Here is a 25,793-nt window from a genome sequence, read left to right as displayed (position 1 = left end):
CAATTTATATTTGATGCAAATTTTAGAGAAGGTGTATTTATAATTTAGGAGGACTAACGTGCAGATCATAGCAGGTGAACTTATTATCCAATATGTCTTATGATAATTAATTGCGTTTTTCATCAAATTCTATTTAAAAAGTCACCAATTTTCAACGATAGTTTGAAATTTTTGACACAAAAAATATCACTAATTTTCAACTTTCAATAACAGTTTAAAAAATTTGTCACAGAAAATCATCATTAATTCTAAATTTTAGTGACAATTTATAAAAATCATGATAAAAAAATTATTAATTGTCAATTTTTAGCGATATATGTAAAAAATCATCACAAAAAATTATTTTTAACGACGATTTTACTATATCTATTTTTAATAAAATTTTATAAAAATTAAACCTAATTATTAAAACTTATTAGTAGTTTACCTATAATTTGTTCGAAATTTTGTAGATTGAACTACTACCGCTAGAACTAGTATAAAAACTAAAGGGTATAATAGGCAATTCAAAAAATTATTAGGTAGAGTTTCACTATTAATTGCGGTTTTATAGTCATCAGCGACAGCAACAGCGGCTTTGGTTTGTTTCATCGTCGGTGAGGCCACGTGGCAAAGTCTACTGCTTTTGTTCAATTCTCATTGATGACTACAAGACCCACTCGCTACTAATGAGGCGTTAAATCACTCGCCATCCGAGACAGATGTCTTACGTGTCAACCGACACTTAAATTTCAAATGGGTCCTAAATCAACGTCTGAAAATTGAAGTTGTTTTACACGCGCTGCAAAGTGTACGTGGCTGGGATATCACCTTTGGTAATGATCTCGTGCATGGCGAGCTATTGTACTATTCTGTGCCACAGGTTTCATTACCATTGACTTGGGATATTCATGAGTCTTTTATTACTGAACTTTGGATTTGATTGGCCCCACGTCCACAAAACGTGAGACCTAATTTTAAAATGCAAATGCCAACTTTTTTTTTTTTTTGCTGACTCTATTGGGCATAATTATTTTGTCAAGAAAAAAAATAAAAAATTATTATATATCTTAAAAATTAAAATTTTTATTAAAAGTATTATATGTCATGTGTAAGCTCTACACTCATATAAAATATTTAATAGAAATGTTGATAACGAATCTCTAGTATTACTCAAAAAAAAAAACTTGTCTCCCATCATTGGATTGAATTGTTTGAATTTGTGTGACTCATAAGACATATCAATATAAAAATCTAAACTGTTCGATTTTTGAATCATAATATGTAGATTATTCATTAAAAAAATAATTCGATAATCATAACTATGTTAGTCATTTGTCTCTCAAAAAATCAAGTATAGTTTCCGTAAAATATTTGTTATTCGTTTTTTTACAAATAAATGTCATAAATTAATATGACTATGATTATCAAATCGACTTACTTTTTAAAGAATAATTTACACGTTGTAGTTTAAAAAATAAACAATTTAAATTATTGAAATGTGACCTATTGTAAGTTCCATGAACTTAAACATCACAATTGAATTCACTCGGTGACAAACTAACCCATAAATATATTACTATATTAATTGTGTGCTCACTTAATAATAAAATCTAAAATGTTTACATTGTTTGAACAATAAAAAAAAATATGATAAACAAATCACAATGCCATAAATAGATACATATAATTACGTGATTTTTCAGAGTATTATAAGTTTTTATGATAATACATGTGGTAATGGATATATAGTTGTTTTAATTTTAATTTTTTTTAAACTAGTGCCATTAAAATATACATTCGAGGATCTTTAAAAATATTATTTATTATATACAAAATTTTTAATATATTAATATATCGATTTTTAATGATTATTAGTTAGCGAGTATTTAAAATGCATTAATTAAAATTATATTTGCTTTATCATACAAATTTTAAACTTATTAACAAGTGTGTTTAGACAAAATCTACTCTCTATAAATGATAATGAATACTTAAATAAAATGTAATATTGAAAAATTGTAAACCAAGAAATTTTTTAGAATGCTAGATTTTAAATATAAAAGGAAAATCATTGACGCTGTATATGGTTAGAAAATTTGAAAAGAAATTTGAAAAAAGAAAGGAAAAAGATGTGTGAAATTAGATGAAATGTAGGTATATTTTATTCACATTTCACTTATATTTTTATTTTTTCTTTTCAAATCTCTTCCAAATCTCTCAACCACACACAACGTAAAGACAAAAATATTTTTCAATAAAATCAACTTGTGTTTAGTGAATGTTTTTCAAATTTGATCCAATTTTTTAAAATTTTATGGGAATCTAGACATTTTTTTTAACAAAAAAAAAGGTCATTAAAGTCTTGAAAAAAAAAAGAAAAAACTGGGACCACAATGGAAATATGAGGAAATAGCCCATCTTTTGTTACTTAACGACTATTATAGCATGCTCCATCTTTGCTAGTCAAGGACTATTTTATTTTATTTTTTAAAATTTAAAATAATATATTATTTTTGAACTTTTTTGTCAATAAAAAAAATTGATAGAGTGCTTTATCTGAAAGGAAAAACAGAAATGCATTTTGATAAATGATGATGATGATGATGTATTTGTCGGTTGGCAAATTAAATTAATTTTGATGTAAACAAAGTTGCCCCTCGTTTTTTACCATTTTATGAGTTGTTTGGTAGTTGGAACCTTTGCATCCAAGCATAGTGCCAACTTTAAATTTTCTACATACAAAGTAAATGGACAAAGGACATGGTTTTGCCTTCCAACATAATATTCTAGTTTTGGATTAGGATTTGCTTGTGCCCAAAGTGAGAGAGCCTTTTCCGTTTGGGAAGTGGGTTGGTTTTTTAGCTTTTTGGCTTTTTTGACTATTTTAGCCTGGGCTAAAAAGCTTGGTTTGGGAAGGGTTTTTTGGCTTTTTGGCTTTTTTGACTTTTTCTGTGAGAGAAGAGTGTAATGATTATGGGTTGGATGTGATGTTTTGTTTTTTGTGGCTAAAATAGCCTATTTTGTCTTTTGTGGCTAAAATTGCTAAAAAAACCTGAAAAAGCTCTTCCCAAACGGACCCTAAGAAACTTTTGGTTGTCTCATCACACAATAATTCATATATTATAATTAATTTAAGATTCATTTGGAAGGTGATTTTTATAATAATTTTTTTGATTTTTTGTATAAAAATTAGGTGAAAAACTGGCATGCTTTGAAATGAGTTTTTAATTTTTTTTTCGAAAAAATATACAAAAAGTAGAGAGAATAGAAATAATTTTTTTATTTTTATTGTATGACTGTTTGACTTATTATTTTAATTTTGATACAAACAAGAGATTAATGAAGGAAAAAATAAAGAAAAAAAGAAGAAAGATTGAAAAAGTGTGGTGGGCCGAATTTTGCATATTTTAGCCCTTACATGCAATGGCATATTTGGATGAAAAATGCCAAACACATTAGAAATTTTGTACCAAAAACTAATTCAAAATAATTAGTTATACAAATTTGTAATGATATTTTCAAAATAAAAAATGTTATACAAACTAATAAATTTTTAAAATTTTTCTTACTAACTAATGTGTCATGTGATAGTGAAATTTAGAAACTAAATAAATCTATTTCAATAACGTAATAGTTGTTACATTAGTAAATGAGAAAATTTTGTTAACTTGTATAACAACAGTGATGATTTTTTTTTGACTTTTAATGAACGAGCAAAAAAAAGCATATCATTTTGTACAAAGTTTATGTATAACAATTTTATTTACATTAGATAAAGATTAAAAAAAGGGCATAGAATAGTGCACAAAAAGTAGAGTGCAGTAGACATTAAATTCAATACGAGCATTTTTTTTTATTTTTTTTTTTTTGGAGTAAAGAACAATTGAGCATTACTTTATGAGCATAAAATTTGTATCTTTCCAATATTATAATTTGATGCTTACATTAATTGGTCAACTTTCATGCCGCTTCTCAATAACCCCCATTTTTAGATCCACACTCACCAATAAAATCGAAAATGGAACAAATGAATGATGGAGAAGAGGATGTACTTGGAGGTTGTTTGAGATATCCCAAATAAGTATACTTTTTTACTTTTTGGACTAAATAATTGAGGAAAAAAATATGGTTATTTGGGTTAGCTTTTTGACTTTTTATGAAAAAATGTGTATTAAGAAATTATATAAACTAGTGTATAGGGGAAAATTAGGATTGAGAGTTGTGCAGCAGTAATTTTTGACTTTTGGTGAATAGTGATAACTTTTTAACTTTTTAAATAATTTTTTGACTTTTTAATTTTTTTTCAACTTGTCAAATTTAACCTAAGTTTTAAAAAATATCATAAAACTTAAAATGGTGTCTTATTAATGTGTGGGTTAATGGCAAATGACAAAGTCAATATTTTTTATTTGGCATAGTCAACATTTAGATGGAAGGATTAAATTTTTATTTGGCATAGTCAACATTTAGATGGAAGGGTTAGGGTTAGGCTTTGGGGGGGACAACATTTCATAAATTATACAAGAATAACTACTCATACACTTCCAAATACAAACCCCCCCCCCCCCCCCAAAAAAAAAAAAAAAAAAAAACTATAAACTAATCAATCACACTACAAATCATATTAGAAAAGAGCTTTGTTAGAGTGATTACATTTGACTACTATTTATGTAGAATATTAAGCATATCATTTCATAAGGTTTATATAACCTTCATTTGGAATGTGAGTTGACTTTTTAATTTTTTGGTTATTTTAGCCTAGAGCTAAAAAGTCTCATTTGGGATAGACTTTTTGACTTTTTTTATTTTTATGAGAGAAAAAATAAAATAATTACTTATTCACCAAAAAAAAAAAATTACGATTTGGATATAATTTTTTGTCTTATTGATTTTTTAGCTTATTTTGTTTTTTTGTGGCTATTTTAACCCAAACGTTTTATGCCAAACGAAGCCATAATACGTATAATTAGTGTCCGTAAAAAATCAAATTAAATAGGACTCAAATACAGTAATCAAATATGACCACATTACCATTATCAGTCAGAAAAGAACATCATTAAAAATTAAAATAAAAATTAAATGAATTTAATAAATTAGATTGAATGTTAGAGAGAGAACAATTGCTTACAATGCAGATGAGTGTTGGCGGGGACCATTTTGAGTTGCATCTATTAACTCCTTATAACACATGACGTGAACATGAAGGCTTTTAAGAGGGCCACCCGATCAAATGGAGTTAGGATTGAAAAAATTCCATTCACAACCGATCTCATCTATGGTTTCAAGATCGCAGGTTAGATAGATTGAAGGGCAAATTACACCAGCAGTCTTTATAGTTTGTGGCTCGTGTTACTTTGGTCATTGGCTTTTCAATTGTGACCTTAAATTTTGAATCTTGTTTCAAATAAGAATAATTGAAAATAATATTGCTTAATTTTAAGAGCAAAATTGTCAATTTGATAAATATAAACTAATTTGACAAAAATAAATATTGAAAACAATATTTTTTAATTTTTAAAAATTATTTCTACCCAAGATAAAATTTTGTAAAATTGACAAATCTTTTAAACATTTATTTATTTATTTATTTTTATCAAATTAATTTTTATTATGTGTTTGGATGATAATCATGTATTAGGTGGTTGTTAGGATTTTAAAGTGTAATTTATATATTTGATATATGAAATGTTTTTAGTTTTGAATTTTTGATTTAATGGATTGATTTAATAATGATATCAAAATTATCGACATATTTAAATTTTAGAAAAATAGAAACTAATTTAATCAAAATAAAAACAACCATTCATTACATATCATAATTCAAACACATAATAAAAATTAATTTGGTAAAAATATAAATAAATAAATGTCTAAAAGGTTCATCAACTTTACATAATTTTATCTTTAGCTGGTAGAAATAATTTTTAAAAATTCAAAAATATTTTTTTGACATTTATTTTTGTCAAATTAGTTTATATTTTATCAAATTGACAATTTTACCCTTCAAATTAAGCAATAATATTTTCAATTATCTTTATTTGGAACAAAATTTAAAATTCATGGTCAAATATGTCATAATTGAAAAGTTAGGAACTAAAGTGACACAAGCCCCAAATTATAGGCTGGGAGCATTGTATTTGACCAAATAATCATATTTGCCACTAGGCTGGCCAAGCGTATCCCAAATATCCTGATCTGTAGGAATATTGAGATTTGTTGATATCCCAAAGGATCATGGAACTCCAGTGAATCATCTGAATCATCATTTTTGTATTTCAGGGCAGCTTTTCCAGTACTTCCAAATCCTTCAGTATTCCTCCAGTTGCGAATTTCATGCCTTTCATCATTTCGAATGTCACAGAGATTGCGAGCATCTTTCTCCACCATTCTTGGTAAAGAAATCTTCTCAAAGATGATTTGAGCAATTCTGTCACCGGCACGAACTTCAAACTCCTCCTGATTATGGTTAAAGAGAAGGATTTTAATTTCTCCTCTGTAATCAGGATCAATTACTCCTGCGCCAACATCAATTCCATGCAATAGGGCAAGCCCTGATCTTGGGGCAATTCTTCCGTACATTCCGCAGGGTATTTCCATAGCTAAACCAGTAGAGATTAATTCCCTTCCATAGGCTGGTATAACATACATGGCTATTGATGTGAGGTCATAGCCAACGGCTCCATCAGTTGCCCGAGTTGGTCTGGTTGCATGTGGTACCATCTTGATGAATTGAACGGCGTCAAAGCCTTCATACTCACTCATAGGATAGCAAGTTCGACAAAGTGGTTTTTCCTTCTTGTTCTTCTGCTTCTGTCTTCTTGACTGTTGTTGAGGAGGATAAGATGATTCGGCATCAGTATCAGTTTCTGATGCGGGTAACATTCTTTGCCGATGTCTGTGTTGTTGTGGATGTAACTCAGGTGTTCCTTGTTGAGGTCGTGGCTTCCATTTTCGTCGGTCTGAATAGGAGCTTTGTAGGTTCTGCTTCTCACCACCTTCCGTTCGTCTCTGGAACTCGGCATATCTCATGCTTGCTTCTTCAAGAGTTTTGAAGACCCCTACCAAGGATCAACATTGATGCAGGAGGAAGCTTATCGTGACCTCGAACGACTTTCCTGCCGGGATGTGAAAGATATCATCAAGTTTCTTAATGATTATCTTCATCTTGCAACAAAGTCAGGACGATTATTCATCGGAGAAGAGTTATCCTCAAAGCTTTGGCTTGGTTGTTCCTCGAGGTATAACAGTGTCTCCTGTTGATTACGGGATTCATTCTGAATAGACTGAGCATCATCATCCGATTGCATAATTTCATTATCATTTGCATCATAATGAACTGGATCTGCTCGTTGGGCTGCTACATAATCACCGAATCGTAGACTGAAATTACCACCAGGTAAATTTCGGGAAACAGCTGTTGTCGGTTATTGAGGATGTATCCGTCTGACTGGTGGTCGGATAATCCAGTTTCGTCCTCGCAAGACATCAGTAGGAACCTGTTCTCCTGGGATTGCTTTGACTCCTCGGGATGTTAGAAATTCAGTAACTCCTTGAATTTCATATGCAAATCCAACGTTGGGAGTGTTGGATAGTCTTCCAACTAATCCGCGAGTAATCAATAGGTTGGCTTCACCTCCATGCCAATTCTCATATCCCCTGGTTTGGATTACAATCTGTACATGATTATAAAAGTCCCCAATAGTCATCATAGTATTTGGAACTATGTAGACCATCACCGTTAGTGTAATTCACCCTAAATTGAAAGGTGAATGTAGATCGAGTAGATTGAACAAATCTTAATTTTACATTATTAAAAGAAAAATTAAATTTTGAATTAAACAACGAAGTGGAGTGAGTGCTCCTAATTCCATGCAATCAAGTTAAAAAAAAAAATTATTTTTTTATTTTCTTATTTTTTTTTATCAGAAGAGGAATATCCATTAAAGAAACCAAACGACAATTGCAAGGAGAGGAATCCATCCAAAAAATCACTTGCACCATCAAAAGAAAGACAAGAAACAAAAAAAACACAGGAGTTAAACTATGAAGAATACCCAACTGCACAACAAGTGCTTGTGCTCGTACTGCAAGCAGAAGCCAACAAATGGCCGTAGAACATGCCGAGAATAGATCATAGAATACAACCACAAAGTGGGTAAGCAACATGGATTCTATAGGCAAAACCAAACCAAAAAACAAAACTGAAAAAGGAACAAAACTCAACTTCAAACCAGCAGGTAAGCACACTTCCACCATGGGCTTGTGCTCAAACTCCTGTAAGCCAAAACCGAGGAGGTCGGTGTATGGAGGCAGCAGATCCGGCGAGATTTGAAGGATTGAAATTTGTATATTCGTCACTCAAGCAAAACCCGACGACCCACATCCATTTGTCCATTGCATCAAAACCGCCCATTTGAGGTGAGGTTGGGCTGTCAACTAATGTTTGCCTAGTCTTAAGATGAGATGAGTTCTTATGGGGCAAAGATAAAAAGTGCAATTTCAAAGGGGGCATGTGCTGGCTAATGTTAGAAATATTGATAGAGAGAGAAAGAGAATAAATTGTATTATTGATGGATATCTTGATGTATTACAAGATTGATAAATTACAATTCCTATACAATCTATATATAGAAGAAAATGTGGTAGTAGGTGTAGTGGAGGTGATAGTGGGTTAGGTGAAGTGGAGTGTGTAGTGGAGTAGAGGTAGGTGAAGTGGAGTGTGTAGTGGAGTAGGTGAAGGTAATGTGGTAGTAGGTGTAGTGGAGGTGATAGTGGGTTAGGTGAAGTGGAGTGTGTAGTGGAGTAGAGGTAGGTGAAGTGGAGTGTGTAGTGGAGTAGGTGAAGGTAAAGATGGGAAATTCTAACAGCCCCCCGCAAACTCAAGGAGGAGAGAAACTAACCAACTTGAGTTTGGAGAGAGTAACAAAACAAGAAAATACATAAAAATAAAAAAGGATAGGAGACACTGTATGGTCGTGTCAGACCGTTGGTGAAGACACTGTATGGGGTGTCATAACGTTGTAGAGGACACTGTATGGTGGTGTCAGACCGATGTAGAAGACAGTTTATGGGGTCATGTCGGACCGTTGTAGAAGACAATGTTGTGACAGTTTACGGAGTCTTGCTGGACCCTTGTAGAAACTAACCGGAATCAATGTCGGGACAGTTTACAGAGTCTTGTCGGACCCATAAAGGAGCTAACCGGAATCAATGTCGGGACAGTTTACAGAGTCTTGTCGGACCCATAAAGGAGCTAACCGGAATCAATGTCGGGACAGTTTACAGAGTCTTGTCGGACACTTGTAAAAACTAACCGGAATCAATGTCGGGACAGTTTACAGAGTCTTGTCGGACTCTTAAAAAGTTGCACCCTCAAAAGGTGTGCCCAATTTTGTCAAAAGGCGTGCCATCAAAAGGCGTGCCCAATTCATCAAAAGGCGTGCCATCAAAAGGCGTGCCATCAAAAGGCGTGTCCACTTTGTCAAAAGATGTGCCATGAAAAGGCGTGCCAGTTTGTCGGGCGGCAAGAGGCGCGCGATACACGTGGCTGCCTCGGCTATTTAACCAAGACGAAGGCTGAGGCTGAGGCATACCATTCTGAAACCTCTGAAACCAACCCTTCGCTGAAAAAACTCTGCCTCTGCGGAGAGAGAAACTGTGGAACACTTTGTTGCCATTCTGTCACCAACCCTTCCGAACATTACCAGTCTGAAATTGCTATTTCGCTGAAACACTTAGCAACCCAAAAACATGGCCTCTTCTTCCCGTCCAGCTACCCAGAACCTGCTCACGCTCTTTCCAGAACTGAACGAGCCCACAAGAGAAATAACTGGTGCGGTGGCCAGTGAACCTCAACCAAACACCTCTGGTTTTGCTCCATTGAACTTTCCGATGCGGTCGGTGGAGCAAAAAATGGCGATGCAAACTGATATTGAGGCTAATCAATATACTCTGAAGTCATGCGTGGAAACCATGACGGCGGTCACAAATTTGTCAAACCGGCTGCAGAGTAGGACAAATGAGGTGCAGCATTTAAACGCCCAACTGGCTCTGCTCCAACGCATGTATAAGGATGCGCGAGCAGAGATAAGTGTGCTGAAAGCAGAAAATAAGGAGCTGAAGCGGAAGGCCACCGTGATGTTCCGATTTGGAGGTCCACCATATGCTGCAGTGGAGGAGCAGGGAGTAGTGATCATGCCCAGTGGAGTGGGAAACACGGAGGCAGCACCGTCAAGGGCCGCCCAGGACGGAGGCAAGAAGAAGAGACCGGCTGCAGAGTAGAGAAGAAAAAAATCCGCCAGTGGATGTGGTTGTTTTGTTTGTTTGTTTGTTTGTTTTTTTTGTTTTTTTTGTTTTTTTTTTTTTTGTGTGTAACAATGTGATCGGGGTTGATCCCTGAGATGAATAAAATATGGGTGTTGTGCAAACTCGAATGGTAGGTGTGGTAATGCAGAAAAATCAACAGAAAAATTGTTGCTCCTTAAGTTGCTTGGCCACATCTTTAGCAGAAGATCCAGAAACCTCAATCCAAGTTTTTTGAGAACAGTGCACAGGCTGACAGCATGAACTCTAAATAGAAGAGAGCATGAAAGGGATTGGCTGCCATGTCTGCCAAGTTTGATGGTGCAGTGACATAGTAAGCAAGACCACCAACTGGGATAGACTGGCCTGAGGAACAAACATCAATGACTGGAATATGAACAATAGGGTCACACATTAGAGGTGTGAATGGTAGGATCTGGGGTGAACTTGATCTAGATAGTGGCAACCTGACCAGTGGCTCAGGCAGCAAAGTAGGAAAATCCAGAGGGGGGAGATCAGACACATTAAGAGGTGATATTGGTGTCAACACACTAGAAGACCTTGTAGCTGGTAGTAAAGAAGAAAGTGGAGGTAAAGATAGTGATTCAGTGAATGACATAGGCAGTTGTGGAGGTTTTACTGTGTATTGAAAAATTGATGCCATAGGAGGGCACCAACAATAATAGGGAGAAAAAAGGGATGAGCCCATTGAAGGTTCTTGAGATCCTGGGCATAAAAAGGGTGGTGTACCAGACTTGCCAAGTGATTCCAACAAATTTGGAGAGAATAAGCCCATTCCAGTAGCTTCTGGATGTTTATCCTTTCCAGAAAGATTTGAACCAGATGCATCCATGGGGCTTACTGGTGAAGAAGCAACAGACAGGTTATCAACAACTGAAAATTGGATGTCCCCACGTCTCCTCAGCTTTTCTCGGGTAACACTTTTCAAGGAAGTTGAGTTTCTGAGAAGGTAGCAGATTATGTTGCTGAAAATCTAGGAAAGAACATTGTGAAAGCACTTGAATTTGTCAGAGACGAAGAAGATCAGTTAGAAGCAGCCATACATAGCGGCTATTTGGACACTGATAAGGAATTTCTTAGTCAGGGAGTAAATGGAGGAGCATGTGCAGCAAGTGTACTGTTTAGAGATGGAAATCTATATGTAGCGAAAATACTGTTTAGAGATGGAATAGGTAGAGGTCCGGCGGGCGGCCAAGGCGAGGCTGCCGCCCGCCGGTGAAGCAAAATGAGTAGGTTGTTAACCTTGCTCTGATACCATGTTAGAAATATTGATAGAGAGAGAAAGAGAATAAATTGTATTATTGATGGATATCTTGATGTATTACAAGATTGATAAATTACAATTCCTATACAATCTATATATAGAAGAAAATGTGGTAGTAGGTGTAGTGGAGGTGATAGTGAGTTAGGTGAAGTGGAGTGTGTAGTGGAGTAGAGGTAGGTGAAGTGGAGTGTGTAGTGGAGTAGGTGAAGGTAATGTGGTAGTAGGTGTAGTGGAGGTGATAGTGGGTTAGGTGAAGTGGAGTGTGTAGTGGAGTAGAGGTAGGTGAAGTGGAGTGTGTAGTGGAGTAGGTGAAGGTAAAGATGGGAAATTCTAACAGCTAAAGACACATGTTAAGAAATTTAAAGTAATTGTATAATTTTTATTACACATTTTCATACAAAATGTACTCAACGTGTGCTCTAATGCCAGACATTAACAAATTTTTTAAAAAACATCTATAATGTAACCAGATTACATAATATGCTTTTCATAAGCCATGATATAAGCACGTACCTCTACAATCTCATGTAATCAGATTTACATAATATGCCTTCCATATATAGGACTATTAAGTCTATAACTTGCATTCCATGAACTTCTTCTATAATAGCAAGTCACACAAGCATACCAGACCACAGGTAAAGATATGTATAATAGAGACACAGTTCTCTTTATTTTTCATTATCCACTTTTTTATAGTCACGGAATAGTTCCAAACGTTTAAAAGCCAAAAACAGATTTCAAGCCGCTAACAGCAGGATTGGCAGCTTCCTTGTGCACAAAGTTCTCAACATACTCTTTTCTGCAAATAACAAACCAAATTTTATTTAGATTAAAGGCTGGCTCCAAAACCTTGAATTATCCAAAAATGAAAAAGAACAAAGGTCAAGACCTACCTAGCAGGTAGGTGATCATGAGGACGGTTAAAAGGAGTCCAAATAGGATCACCAATAAAAAGCCGCATTGCCTGCACAATTATATTCTTCATCAGAGACAAATATATGTTTTTCTTGATGACAATAATCATTTTTTAAACATGGCCAGCCTTTTGCAAATGGTGTTTAGTTCATCACTTCGAGCAAGGATGATATGTCAAGAAGTCCAACAGCAATGACTTAAGAGCAGAAAACATGAATGCAGCTGATTCAGAGTTTTAGGGTAGCTACTAGCTAGCAAGTACTCAGTTATGGCGTATTGGCGTAGAAATCAACAGGCGCTAATCTTATAATTTTGGGACTGAATCATCCCTACAATTCAGGGACTATCCAACAACAACAAGAAACTACCGCTTTAAAAATTCTCTATTTTTGGTCTTCCATAAAGATTAAGCTTCACAGGGTCAGTTCCAAGGGCTAATCGGATATTTCTTCATTAGCAAGTAGAACACATGAATAGATGAACATCTAGTTAGGGGTCAAAGTCAAATAGTCTCATGTCTATAAACTAATCAAATAGCCCACTAACACTTCATGTTCCATGAACATGGGTCAGGATGCAAAACAACTGCAGTACCACTGATGTGATACCCAAAACAAAGGATTTTCTCAAAATCTAGAAATGATAGATGCAGGGACAAGGAAAATGAAATTTTATAATATATACACACGTAAGTATGAACATAACCAATGTGGAATACAAATAGAAATAGATACTTTCCTATGGATATATAATTATGTTCCCTCTTATTGGGCAAATTGCACCAACCTTCCATGAGGTTGAGGTTTGAGAAATCAGCAAGAACCTCTCGTGTCATGATGGAAGGCCAGCGAACCACAGGTAAAAATGGAAAAAGAACATACGATTATTAAAAAATACTGATAGAAAAATACAGTGGTGTGTTAGATCAAATGTATATCACCAACTCTATTCACTTTTAAACCTTATAACTCTGATAGGGCCTACAAAAGTAACAAGCAAGTCAAAGATGATGGTATTAATGTCCTTTTAACTCAATATTGAGGGTAATTATTGTTAACATATATATATTGCAATTTTATGGACAAAATTTCATTTTGCTTCGTCTGATTGGTCAAAAAGAGAATCTTCCAAACTCATATAGCATGAAAATCGAATGAAAAACGAAAAAATGTCATCAAATATCTGCTGCTGGCAACAATTTGATTTCTAAGGAGAGAAAAAGAGGACTACTGCTTTGTATGTGCGTGCATATAATCCAGTAAAATTGCTATTGATATGTTATGAAATTACCTTTATATAATTGTCTGTATCGGGTGTAAAGCGATGATAAATTCCAGCAGGCAGGACAATCATTCCACCTTCCTTTACCAAGACACGAATCCAAGCATCATTGCGATCCCTCACATCAAAATAACCTTCACCACAATGTAAAAAATTAAAAGGCCCAACTTGATAGACAGGAAGTACAAAATCAATTCAAATCTCAACTAAATTTACCGCTTCCAGCCACACAGTAGCGGATCTCTTCATCAGTATGAAGATGTTCTTCAAATAAGTTTTTGATTTTCTCTTCATAGTTTGGCAGCTTTTCCGGGCAAACCTCACAAAAGTCCTGAAGATAAATTTGCACCAAATTGAACTTACAGGCACAAAATCTGTCTACTTTAAGAAATATTTTCATTTTCTTTTCCCTTTTTGTTCCCAAAAAAAAAAAAAAAAAAAAAAATTTGAAAGAAAATTAAGATAAGAACTAGCTGCCCCATAAAAAATCAGAGAGAAAAATAAAAATACCATGTAAGAATATCCACGTTCTTCACGAATTTTCTTCAATTTCTCATCTGTTTCATAATTATCAGCGTCTAACCGCCAGCTGAGCACTCCAAGTTCTGCAAAGTTAAAACAATAGCTCACCAGGTTTGACTTAAAAATTCTTTTGCAGATTTGATAACCCCAGAATACATTGTATTTGAAGATGTGTACCAGCAAGTTGTTCCCGGGACACAAATTCCTTGGGTTCCCGGTGATGGGGAAGTCTCTGGTCTTCGTGACTATCATCCATGTACCATGCCTTTATGACTTCCTTCCTATCATCCTATACAAAACATAATTTTTAGAGACATACTTCTGCAATATTCATAATAAGATTTATGTTCATAAAAGATTTGATGGAAATTTTTTCATGCTAACTATCAAGATACTTAACACACAACCCTCCTCCATTATTTGGGTTTGGGACCGGTTGTATAAAAACTATGAAGCACAAATACTTCAAATAGAGTGACGTATACATATCGTATCCGTATCGGATACCGATACTGGCTGGATACTCGCGGATATGTATTGTATACTTATTAAAAATATCAGATACTTCTTAATTAATTTTGGAGCATTGAATACTTAATTTTGAAGTATCGGATACTCCAAGTCATATATTACTTGTTTCACGAAATTAGAATTGTAGCATTTCTTGCATAATATTATAATATAATATAGTTGCAAAGATAAATATAAGAATATTTTTCTAATACTTTGTTTAGTTTTTCACGAGAAGAACATAGTAAGTTAAATAATAGAATTTGCCAGATTGATATATCCTAATTGTTTCATGCAAGTCTCCAATAACTACATGGAAAGTAAGGATTAACAAAAGAATATAACAATATTAAAATTAAATATCAACAAATAAATAAACTAAGACACATATTACTTTCATACACGATAATTTCAAACGAAATTATGATTCCTACACTATAGTCTACTGTCTTTTATTTCTTGACCATGTATATGTCAACTCCCAATGCATACTCCATCCATGACAATTCAATTGTAGCTCTAGTGGTTTGCATGCAGAGGCGGCTCAATCTATTTTGGGGCTTAAGGTACAACTTTAAATGAGGCCTTTTTTATATTTTAACTTTTTTATTTAAAATTTAATTTTCTTGCTTTTTGAGATGCAAAATTACTAAGTCAGTCTTTATATTCAAGTTTTTCTAACATATCCTTTTCAATTGACATTATGGCTAAGAGCATCTCCAATGGTAGCTATTATTGCCAAAATTTGGCAACATAAAGACCAAACCTTGCTCCAATGGCAAGCTATGGCAACTGTCAAATTTGGCAAATGCCAAAGCTTGTGTCAAATTTGACACAAGCTTTGGCAGCTGCCATAATTGTTAGTCTTTTTTATTACAAATACCTCATTGTTAGTATTTTTGATTTAACATAATTAATTAAAAAAATGAGATTCATAATTGCTCTCTTATACAATAATAAAATTACATAAATTATTAATAGAAATATATTTCTAACATCATTAAGAACTGTTAATTGACTTGATTTATTAATAAAATGGGCGATTTGTTATGAAATTAGAAACCTCAGGGGGTAGAATGTAATTTCCAAAACCACAGGGGGGTAATTCGTATTTTAATCAAACCTCAGGGGGCGTATTTGTAATTTACCCAATAAGTTCTATTAAGTGCACAGACAAAAGGCTCTTCCATGGATTTGAGCAACTTTAACTTCAGTCAAGCCACAAATTTTTAAAAAAAAAGAAAAAAGAAAAAAGTTTTAATTTAGTATGCAAAGCAAAATAATAAGTAGAACACAACTAATTCAGTAGAACAAATAACACTAAGTTGTCAACAAGGTACTGAAACACTTACATGGATGCACCCAAGAGGAAAAAGTGAATATTTGTCTTGGACGACAAAAATTTCTTCTTCATTCAAGGTCTGACACTGAACATTAAAAAATGTATTGATAAGTATCATTAAAATTATCAGTAGCTACAAATAAAAAACTGCCATCATGAAACCAATGAGCTCTGTTAGACTGTTTACACAGACTTGCTAGATTGCCAAAATGGCCCACCACACCCACACGGACACTACATGACATGGCTGCAGGTATGGGGCCCGACTCGACATCGATGACACACACAGACGCTTTCTATAAGATTTGATGCCACTACTGTGGAACGGCTATGACTGAGTTCCCTCAGACTTTTAAGTGTTTTCACAACAACAACGACAACAAAATTTATTCTACTGTTATTTATTTTTTATTTTTCAAATATCAAGAGACCAACTATGATATTTTCCCATGTTTTAAAATTGCAACTTATGAAAAAATATTTTCATCCAAACCCTTAACTTAAATTGCTTTCTTTCATAACCACCCCATCTCCATTTTAGGATACATTAACTAGTGAGGAATGTTGCTTCATTTGTATCAGTGGCAAAAGCATGATAAATATATCAAAATGGAAAATGGGACGATTCTGGCATTTTTAGATATCGTATCACTTAATCTTAGAACCTTAGTTCTACCAAACAAATACCAAAGTTGTACTCGATTTGCAATTAGCTATTCATTAGTTTCAAGTTGACAACATCAAAAACTGACAAAGCTGAAATATCAAGACAGAAATATACGAAACTTAAAATTAAAATAAAAAATAAAAAAAAGAAGAGAAGAAATCAGGAGAGTACTAACAGCACCACACTAATTAACACACTACAGAAAAATTATCTTACCGAATCTGAAGTTGACTCTTGCTTTGGGACTATCAGTGTAGTGATATGGAACACCCTGTTTTTCTACAAAATGTGATCAAGTATATAAGTAACCACAAGTATAAAATATCTACACATAGTTATCATTTTCTTTTTGTATTCACAAATCTTGTGCCAATTACCGATGAACCAGCAAGAACACCACATGTTTCTAAATTTTTTGCAATATTTTCTCGTGCCAAACTCAAAAAATCATCCATCGTTTTTCCTGACTGCAATGAAAGTTAAATAAAACTAGCATCATGTCAGCAAGAATAAAAAATCAACATAAAATGTTATGTAAGCATAAAATTGTAATCAAAACAGAAATTGCCAAAAACTGGGGGAATTGTGTTATCAGAGTTATGATCAAAATTCAGTACACAAAACGTACAGTGTGTAAATGCTGATAGGAATTAGAGCCAATCATCCCATCCTGAAAAGGTTTTGCTGGTCCAGGTCTCGGATCTGCAACTCTTGATGGAGAAAATGGCAGAAAATCTGGATGTACTTGAGCAAGAACAGGAGGTGGAGAAGGTTGCCTAATATTTCCCAACACAAGAGGAGCATTGCTTGCTTCATTATTTAAGGGCAGACAAGAGTCATCAGCAGGAAGTGACCATCTTCCATCATCCAAAGACAGCAATGATTCCATGGTAGATTTATCCACTCCTGCCTCACCATCTTTTACTTCCTGAAGGTCATATTGTGCAACCTCCTGATTCAGGCTATAACCCAGGATAACACCAGGAAGAAAATGTTACAAAAGGGCTAAGTTTGGGGAGAAACGTAACATAAAGCAACAAGGGGATAATTAGATAGTTTTGGTACATAAGAATGCCTCAAGAAAAACTAATTAAAAGTATAAAACCAGGTAGTAACAGAAGTACAAGGTTGCTATAGCCCTGACCTTGAATTTTCATTTGGAGTCAAGTCAGTAATGCTTGGATAGTGAACCTGCATTGTACAATGGGATTAAACTTAAAAGAGTTCAAAAATCAACACAAAATGAAATGCAACCTCACAAATTTTACCTTCATCGCTGGGATAGGTTCCAACCACTGACCCCGAAGACCATTTGGGCCCAAAAAAGAGTGTCTAGACAAAGTTTCCCTATTTGGCAGAGGTAGATTAGGAGATCTGCATGTTTTTAAGAAATTGTCAGCACATTTATCCTTATAAAAATTGGCATACCAAAAATAAACAGGTTTATGATTTTATCGCCACAAACAATAATCAGTTCTAGCAATAAATACACTAATCTCCATAAACCACGAAAAATAAATAAATAAATAAATTTTGAGACATGCTATTTATACAAAAGCAATGACTGTCTAAGCTAAAAATGGTTTGCAAGGAAATGAATCAAAGGACATGAAGGCATCTAAAAAAGCAAGACAGCACCAAAGCCACCATCCACATAAATTAGAACTGCCTATGCCTCAACTTCCATATGATGAATAACCACCAAAATCTTTGGCCACCCACTACAAGTAACTAATATCTACCCTATAAATGATGATGATGATATTGTTTAAAGAACTCTCAGGAATGATGATGATGATAATATAATATTGAGGCAATTATATGAATCACAAAGCCCAGCTAGACTAGCACATGAAGGACTTTCAGTCCAATGTTGTCATCCTTCCACCATATCTACCCTATAAACAAACCAACTTCTAGACACTTCCAGATTAATCCCAGTAGCGATGCCAACAAATTTGGGAGGCTATAGAAGAAGCAGGAGTTTCAAAAATCCATAATAGAAACTCTAGTCAAGATTAGAAACTTTTGCCCAATATAGTGTTGAAATTGCTGATCCTTCACTGGTCCTAAAAGAAAAGGTTAACCAAGCTATTCTCTTGACGCCTCCACATTCAGATTTAGAGGACTGCTAACAAAGGTCTCTATCAAATTAAGGGTTCCCCAAATGCCATTCAATGGATGAAAGGAAATGAATAGGCCAAGGAAACCTACCAATGTGTATATAATTAAAAGAGCCTTTAAGGAGAAAATTTTCTTTCGGGTTCATGAATAAAACCCCATGTTTTGTGGAAAAAATTAGTTAACCTGAAAGTGGCAGGCAAAAGTGCTTCCCAACTACTCTACATTCCGAAATATCATAACTGTCAGTATCCATTGCACATTGTACCAGTACCACAAATATTAAGCTATATTGCTCCCAAAATTTAAAAAGCCGCTTTGATTCTACATTGGGAGAAAAGTCCAATTTAGGCACTTTACATATGTTGAAAACATTGAGATGAAAGGAAGTTGAGCATCATCAGCCATAAACACATGTATCATCTTAGTTATTACCCACCTTGGACACTACCATTAGCAGAAAGAATTCGCAAATCAAATTTGTTAGTCTCACACTCGGTCTAACAATGCCTTCTCAAGGGCATTTGGTTGAGAACTTTAAATATAACACATTATTTCATGATCAGCATATTATGTTAAGACCTCCTAAAGCATATCTTTCCCATTTGAATGTGGACAAAAGAGAAACTCTTCAAAACATTGGCCAGTTTGCCACTAGCAACTTGCTCAAAGAACAATCTTCAAAACTATAACAATCCCTCCAGCAACTAATCTAAGCAATACACAAATAAAAGACAGCCATTTACAGGCTTTATTTTTAAAAAATATGATCGTACTAATGAGCTACTCACAGCTTCCGGAATTGTGAGTCGATTGAATTTGTCGGTAAAATTTGAGGATAATTATTGTTCTGCTTCCATGAAGACAAAGGTGCTTTTCTGACTGGCTGCAACCACATGTAAAGAAGGGTAAGAAGAAGAGGAACCCACAAATGCCAAATTATGGAAATAAAATCTGGAAAACAAGATAACAAGTAACAACTGAACTTAACTGAGGCTTTATACAAACATTGTGCAGATAAAAAAGATATGCATAACTAGAAAATAACGTTATGGCTGGGATGCCTTGAGGACTAGCAACGGACATATGAGATAAATAAACAAAACTCTCATCAAGTCATATGAGATGAATGAACAAAGCTCTCCTCAAGAGAGAGGCAAAAATGAAATATATGTCTAGACCTGGAAGTGCGCTTCCTTTAAACTTCATTGAACAAAACAAACTTGAACAATCGAACTAATACCAACTAACTGCTATAAATTAAAAAATCAAATATTTTAAGAACAATCCGCTTTAACAGAAATAAATACAAACAGACAGGAAGAAAACAACACATCATTCACTCAATAAAAATAAATGTACTGGCTTAATACCGGTGTATTATTGAGGCTCAAAGAAGCTTCACTATTGACAGGTGGCCAGTCCAAAAGTGATGCCTCTGAACCATATGAAGTTCTTTCTTGGGCATCAAATTGATGTTCTTGAGTCCCTGCATGAGCTTTGTTCAGTTCATTCCATAGATGTCGGAATTTCGGCTGCAAAGATTCAAGCTCGCCCAGCACAGCTAATGATTTCTGGAGAAAACAACAGAGACAAGCCAAAAATGATTTTTTGTAACCAAAACTTCTGAACATGGTTTATATTAATTAGATTAAAGTATGAAACCAGTAAATTCTACTCACCTTCTTGTAAAATGCCCTTTCTTTTGGAAGCAAAACCTGGTAATCTCGATGGAATGGTATAGTTTCAGACACCAAACTGGCAAAATAAATAATTAAGCATACACATACATACTTTTCTGCAAAGTCAGCAATTTGAAAGAAAGCAAGCAGCATTCTCCTTAACATACCTTGAATATCTAAGAAGTATGATATACAAGTCTATAACGTTGTTCTCCTCCCGATAAATACCTGCCTGGACGTTAGAAATTTCCCAACAGATAAAGTACAGTACATCAGAAAGATAAGAGGGGAGGAAAATCAACAATATGATTACAACTTTATTTTGCTTAGGAAATTATATAATAACACCACCAAATTCAAGAATGTTTATGCTACAGAAGCAATCTTCAGTGTAACGATAGATGGAATTTTTTAATGTACTTGAACAAGTAGAAATATATTATTCACTTTAGAATCAATATCACTTTGCTAATGCATCCTTTTATGAACAGAAGAGTCATTTGATGCTGCTACCCTCCAGTGAACATACTTTCATTTTTTTTATTACCCATGCTTTACATTTGAATATTCCCCAATTGTCTAGGTCCACAGCAAACAGAACATAACCATCCAAAGAAAAAAAGTGACTGCATGAATATCTGCATCACTAGAAAAAAATAATAATAAAAAAAAAATACAGAAACACATCAACAATCACAAAATAGATCCCCAGATGCTGGATGAGACTTCTTTTTCTTTCATTAGTTCGCTACCAAAATGCAGCTTTGCTTATTACAGTAAGTACTATATCCAAAATTCCAGAAGTAGCGTCTTGTCTCTATTACAGTTTTTTTCTCAAAAAAAAAAAGCAAAATTAATACAGGAAATGCATCAACTATCTCAAAATAGATCCCCAAATGCTAGATGCAACTTCCTTTTTTACCACTAATTTGCTACCGAATGTAGCTTCACTTATTATAGTAAATACTAGGGTTGTGCATAATATCACCCAACTAGCCAAATCCACCCCACTCTGCTCCGCTCAGTGCGGTTTAGGAAAATTGGCGGTATGGATTGGGTGGGCGACTGGAAGGTTTTTTTAAGGCGGGTTGGTTTGCGTGTGCTTTAAAATATACAACCCCAAATCTCGTTTTCTTTATTTCCCCAAAATTAATGAGTGTGGATTTAAGAAATTCAAGCAACCAATCCAGGCTGATATACATTACTCCGAACCCTTTTGTAACTTGTCTTTGTTATAAATCCAATTTTAATGTTTTGTTTTTTTTCATACATTCAGAAATATATTTCTACACTTCATTTGATCTTTGTGAAAGCAAGTTTAAAGGAATGAATCTCAAGTTGTCAACCAAGAAGATTCAGACAAGATTGTAGAGCTGAATCTTATTTTATTAGATTTTATTTTTCTTTCATAAAAAGAGGTCCATTGACAAATGGCATCACAAGGTAGAAAGTCAACCACCGCCCGCCTGAACCTCTACCGTCCATATTTTTCAACTGACCTGCAGATTTTTTTATGGTGGCAAGTCAGTTGCAAATGACAAATTAGCCAAGTTGATACCGTCCATATTCTTCTTCTTCTTTTTTTATCCTTAAACCCGCCCGCGCACACCCCTAGTAAATACTATATCCATGTAGCATCTTTTCTCTCTTACACAGAATGAGAAGTCTGTCAAGATCGAGGATAAAAACCTCATTAATTTCACACTCAAGTCTAAAACACCAATGAGAACTCTGTCAAGGTCAAGGACACATTACTCCCAACAACACCTGGGTTCAACTTTTTAGGGTACAGATTGCAATTCAGAAGCCATTAAGGCCCTAAAATCGCGAATTCGCTACAATAAATTAAACTAACAAATTTGAAAAGTAAAACCCTAATTCAACATCGAATTCGAAAACATCAAGTCATTGCAGAATCAATACCAAAACAAATCTAGAATTATGAAATTGTGCCTGTTTGAGGAGGTTATCGGCGATCCGATAGTAAGTGCCGAGGGGAAGTCGATTGTCGACGGCGATCTTCGGAGCCATCGAGTCGACGTTGATTAGCTTCTCCGAAGGCGGTGGCCTCATCTTTCCGACTCCGACGGCTTCACCGGATACCTGCAGTGAGAGAGAGAGAGACATATAGTTGTCTGGAACTTAGCCGTTAAGTTAAGAACTCGTCGGTGATAAACGAAAGCTCGCTTCTATTGGAATTTCTTTTCCATGCTCACATATGTCGACAAGTAGTCTGGGACGATAGGGTGTGATTCTCTATGGTCACGTCCTCTTCGTTAATATCTATCTACCCGCTAATTGCTTAATTTTATACTTTGTTTGGTTAGAGTTTTTCAAAAATATTTTTCAGAAAATTCTGCTTTCATGTTTTTTGTGTTTTTTTGATTTTATTGAATTTTTTAAATATTTTAAGAATTTTTTTTACTTTTTAGACATACTTAACATAAATATACCTAAAAAGTAAAAAAATTGTGAAAAAAACTTTTTAAAAATTCACTAAATACCAAAAATATAAAAAAAAATACGAGAATTCAATATATTTTTTATATTTTTATGTATTTATTAATTTTTAAAAATATTTTTTCACAAATTTTTTATTTTTTAAATACATCTAAATAAAGTGCATATAAAAAAGTAAAAAAAATGTTTAAAAATTTAAAATTATTCACTAAAAACAAAAAAAAAACACGAAAATTAAAAAACACAGTTTTTAAAAAATTTAATTCAGAAAACAAAAACCAAACACATAGATTATTTTTTTTTTTTTGATAAATTATAAATACACCTTTTGAGGTTTAATTAAATTACAAATCATTCCTTGTGGTTTTGAAAATTACATTCATTCTCTGAATTTTCAATTTCATAATAAATCGTCTTTTATATTAATAAATCATCAAATCAATTAACAATTTTTAATGATGTTAAAAATATGTTTCAATTAATAATTTAAATAATTTTATTATTGTATAGAGAGCAATTATGAATTTTATTTTTTTAATTAATTATATTGAATAAAAAGTTTTTGATAATGAGATATTTATAATTTTTTAAATTATAAAAAATAATCTATATTTTAAACAAATTTCAAAAACTGTATTTGTAATTTACTCTTTCTTTTTTTTGATCACTAATTGCTTAGTCATTTTCAATGGTATTTGTCAATTAAAAACACAAAAGCTAAATCACACAATTAAAAGTACTCTCTCTCTCTCTCTCTCTCTCTCATGAAAATCCAAATTTGTCGAGGAACTCTCGCTCGCGCGCGCGCGCGCAATATCTTTCTCCTTGCGGTGTGACCGCTCTATACAGATGTAACAAAAACGAAAGTACATGTTAAGATGAGTCCAGGTTAATTGAACCCACCCCCCGGGTCTTGTTTCAATAAATCTCAACCGTACAAAAAATCAACCATCACGATTTTGTTAATAAAAGAAAGAATAAATTACAAACACACTCTTAAAGTTTACTAAATTATAAATTATTCTTTATAGTTTTAGAAATTATATTATGCTTTTAAAGTTTCTAATTTCATAATAAGTAGGTCATTTTATTAATAAATCATCAAGTTAATTAATAATTTTTAATAATGTTAAAATTTTATTTCAATTAATAATTCAAATAATTTTATTATTGTATAAGTAAATAGTTAGAAATTTTATTTTTCATTTAATTCTATTAAATAAAAAATTCTGACAATGAGGTATTTATAATTTTTCAAACCATAGAAGGTAATTCGTATGTTAAGCAAACATCAAGGGGTGTATTTGTAATTTATCCTAAAAGAAAATAAAAAAAAAATTAAAACCTACTATTTAAATAAATTTCATAATTTTACCTATAATATTTTGTACTCTAAAAAATTATCACATAATTCTTCCCCATAACTTACATCCTTGCAATTCTATTGATTATATACTTAAGCCTCGTTTGGAAACAAATTATTTTAGTAACTTTTTGACTTTTTACGAAAAAATGTACAGAAAAGTAGAGAGAGTAATGTGACAACTTATAGTGACTTTTTATCTTTTTGGCTAAAATATGTTATCCCCAAACGAGGCCTTATTATTTTTTATTTTTCTCCTATATTACAAAAAGTAATCTAATTTTATTTTTCTCCTATATTACAAAAAGTAATCAATAAAATTAGAAGGACAAGATAATTCCCCCTAAAACTCACTTTACTTTCTTTCTAAATTTTTTTCCAAGGAGGGGGGAAGGCAGCGATGGTTCTCCGACTTCTCCAGTCTCTCTCTTCTCTCTCTTTCTGATTCTCCTCCAGATTGGATGCTTGCCTCAACAATCTCACCATCACCGCTTTACTTTCTCCACTCTCGAGTCCAAAACTTTAAGATTTGTCTTTAGATCTTCTCACTGTTCGAAAATCGATGTTAGATAACCCGTTTATTTCACATTAGGCAATTACCTCAACTTCAATGTTCTATCATCTATCTTGACTAGCGGATGTGGGGTTTTTAAATTTCAAGTTGAAGGTTGCAAAGCAGTAGAGTTTTAGATAAATTTGGTGACGACTTGGATTTGATTTTTTTATGTTTATTTTTTCAAATTTTTAATTTGTTGATGCAATAATCCTTTTTGTGAGAAGATTTATTTTTCTCCCTTGTGAGGGCCTTTTTTGCTCCTCTATGGAGACTTGGATTCTTTTTTTTTTATAAAGCTTATATAGCTTTTTGAGATCTTGTAATACCGATATATCATATTGATTTGATCTTTTATCAATTTTGACAGATAGATTTTCTTCTCTATCCCCTCCCCCCCCAAAAAAAAAAAGATTTTGCCTATAATAATACTTGCATAAAATCCGTACTATGCACAACTTTAAATAAATAATTAAAATAATAATTTTAAAATTTAAAAAAAAAAGTTTAAATTATATAATAAGTCGTTTTCATTTAAATTGCACTAAAGTCTAATTTTAATTATATTATTTTTAATATTTTATTTTAATTATTAATTAATAAACATATATGTCATTACCTGGATTAGTAACATTTTAGAGCAAAATAATTAAATGAATTATAAAAATTATATTTAGCATAAATGATAAATATGTATACTTTTATATTAATTTTTCTCGAAAAACATAACAATTAAAATTTTTAATGTAAAATTATATAATAAATTCATTTAAAATCGAAAACAAATTAAAAAATGAAATAATAG

At 33.2% G+C, this 25,793-nt stretch overlaps 1 protein-coding gene across 2 annotated transcripts; it reads right to left on the bottom strand.

Annotated features, from left to right (window-relative positions):
• Positions 1 to 12,040: 12,040 nt before the first annotated feature.
• LOC114270512 (AMSH-like ubiquitin thioesterase 3) lies at positions 12,041 to 22,871 on the bottom strand. Of its 2 annotated transcripts, none has more exons than XM_082877548.1 (17): positions 22,536 to 22,871; positions 20,780 to 20,844; positions 20,613 to 20,688; positions 20,304 to 20,504; positions 19,722 to 19,816; positions 18,078 to 18,183; positions 17,954 to 18,000; positions 17,438 to 17,771; positions 17,187 to 17,276; positions 17,026 to 17,088; positions 16,153 to 16,227; positions 14,468 to 14,579; positions 14,279 to 14,373; positions 13,985 to 14,099; positions 13,778 to 13,902; positions 12,466 to 12,536; positions 12,041 to 12,371 (listed from the first exon to the last, which is right to left on the bottom strand). In XM_082877548.1, exons 1-17 carry the CDS (start codon positions 22,737 to 22,739, stop codon positions 12,290 to 12,292), a joined length of 1,956 nt encoding a protein of 651 aa, XP_082733674.1. In that variant the 5' UTR covers positions 22,740 to 22,871; the 3' UTR covers positions 12,041 to 12,289. The 2 variants fall into 2 exon arrangements, with proteins under 2 accessions (XP_082733674.1, XP_082733675.1); XM_082877549.1 differs by having other exon boundaries at positions 22,566 to 22,871.
• Positions 22,872 to 25,793: the final 2,922 nt, after the last annotated feature.

Source organism: Camellia sinensis, chromosome 7 (assembly GCF_055761805.1).
Source record: "Camellia sinensis isolate YWXY chromosome 7, ASM5576180v1, whole genome shotgun sequence".
Lineage (NCBI taxonomy): Eukaryota > Viridiplantae > Streptophyta > Magnoliopsida > Ericales > Theaceae > Camellia > Camellia sinensis.
The sequence above is the reverse complement of the archived record's forward strand: the minus strand, read 5'-3'. Positions and strand labels throughout refer to the sequence as shown.

Excerpts from the sequence above, each read along its gene's own strand:
- LOC114270512 (XM_082877548.1), bottom strand. The coding sequence starts at position 22,739 with ATGTCTCTCTCTCTCTCACTGCAGGTATCCGGTGAAGCCGTCGGAGTC. Across the intron at positions 13,903-13,984 it reads CTACTGTGTGGCTGGAAGCG|GTTATTTTGATGTGAGGGAT; the intron begins GTAAATTTAGTT and ends ATTGTGGTGAAG. Across the intron at positions 12,372-12,465 it reads CATGATCACCTACCTGCTAG|AAAAGAGTATGTTGAGAACT; the intron begins GTAGGTCTTGAC and ends TGTTATTTGCAG.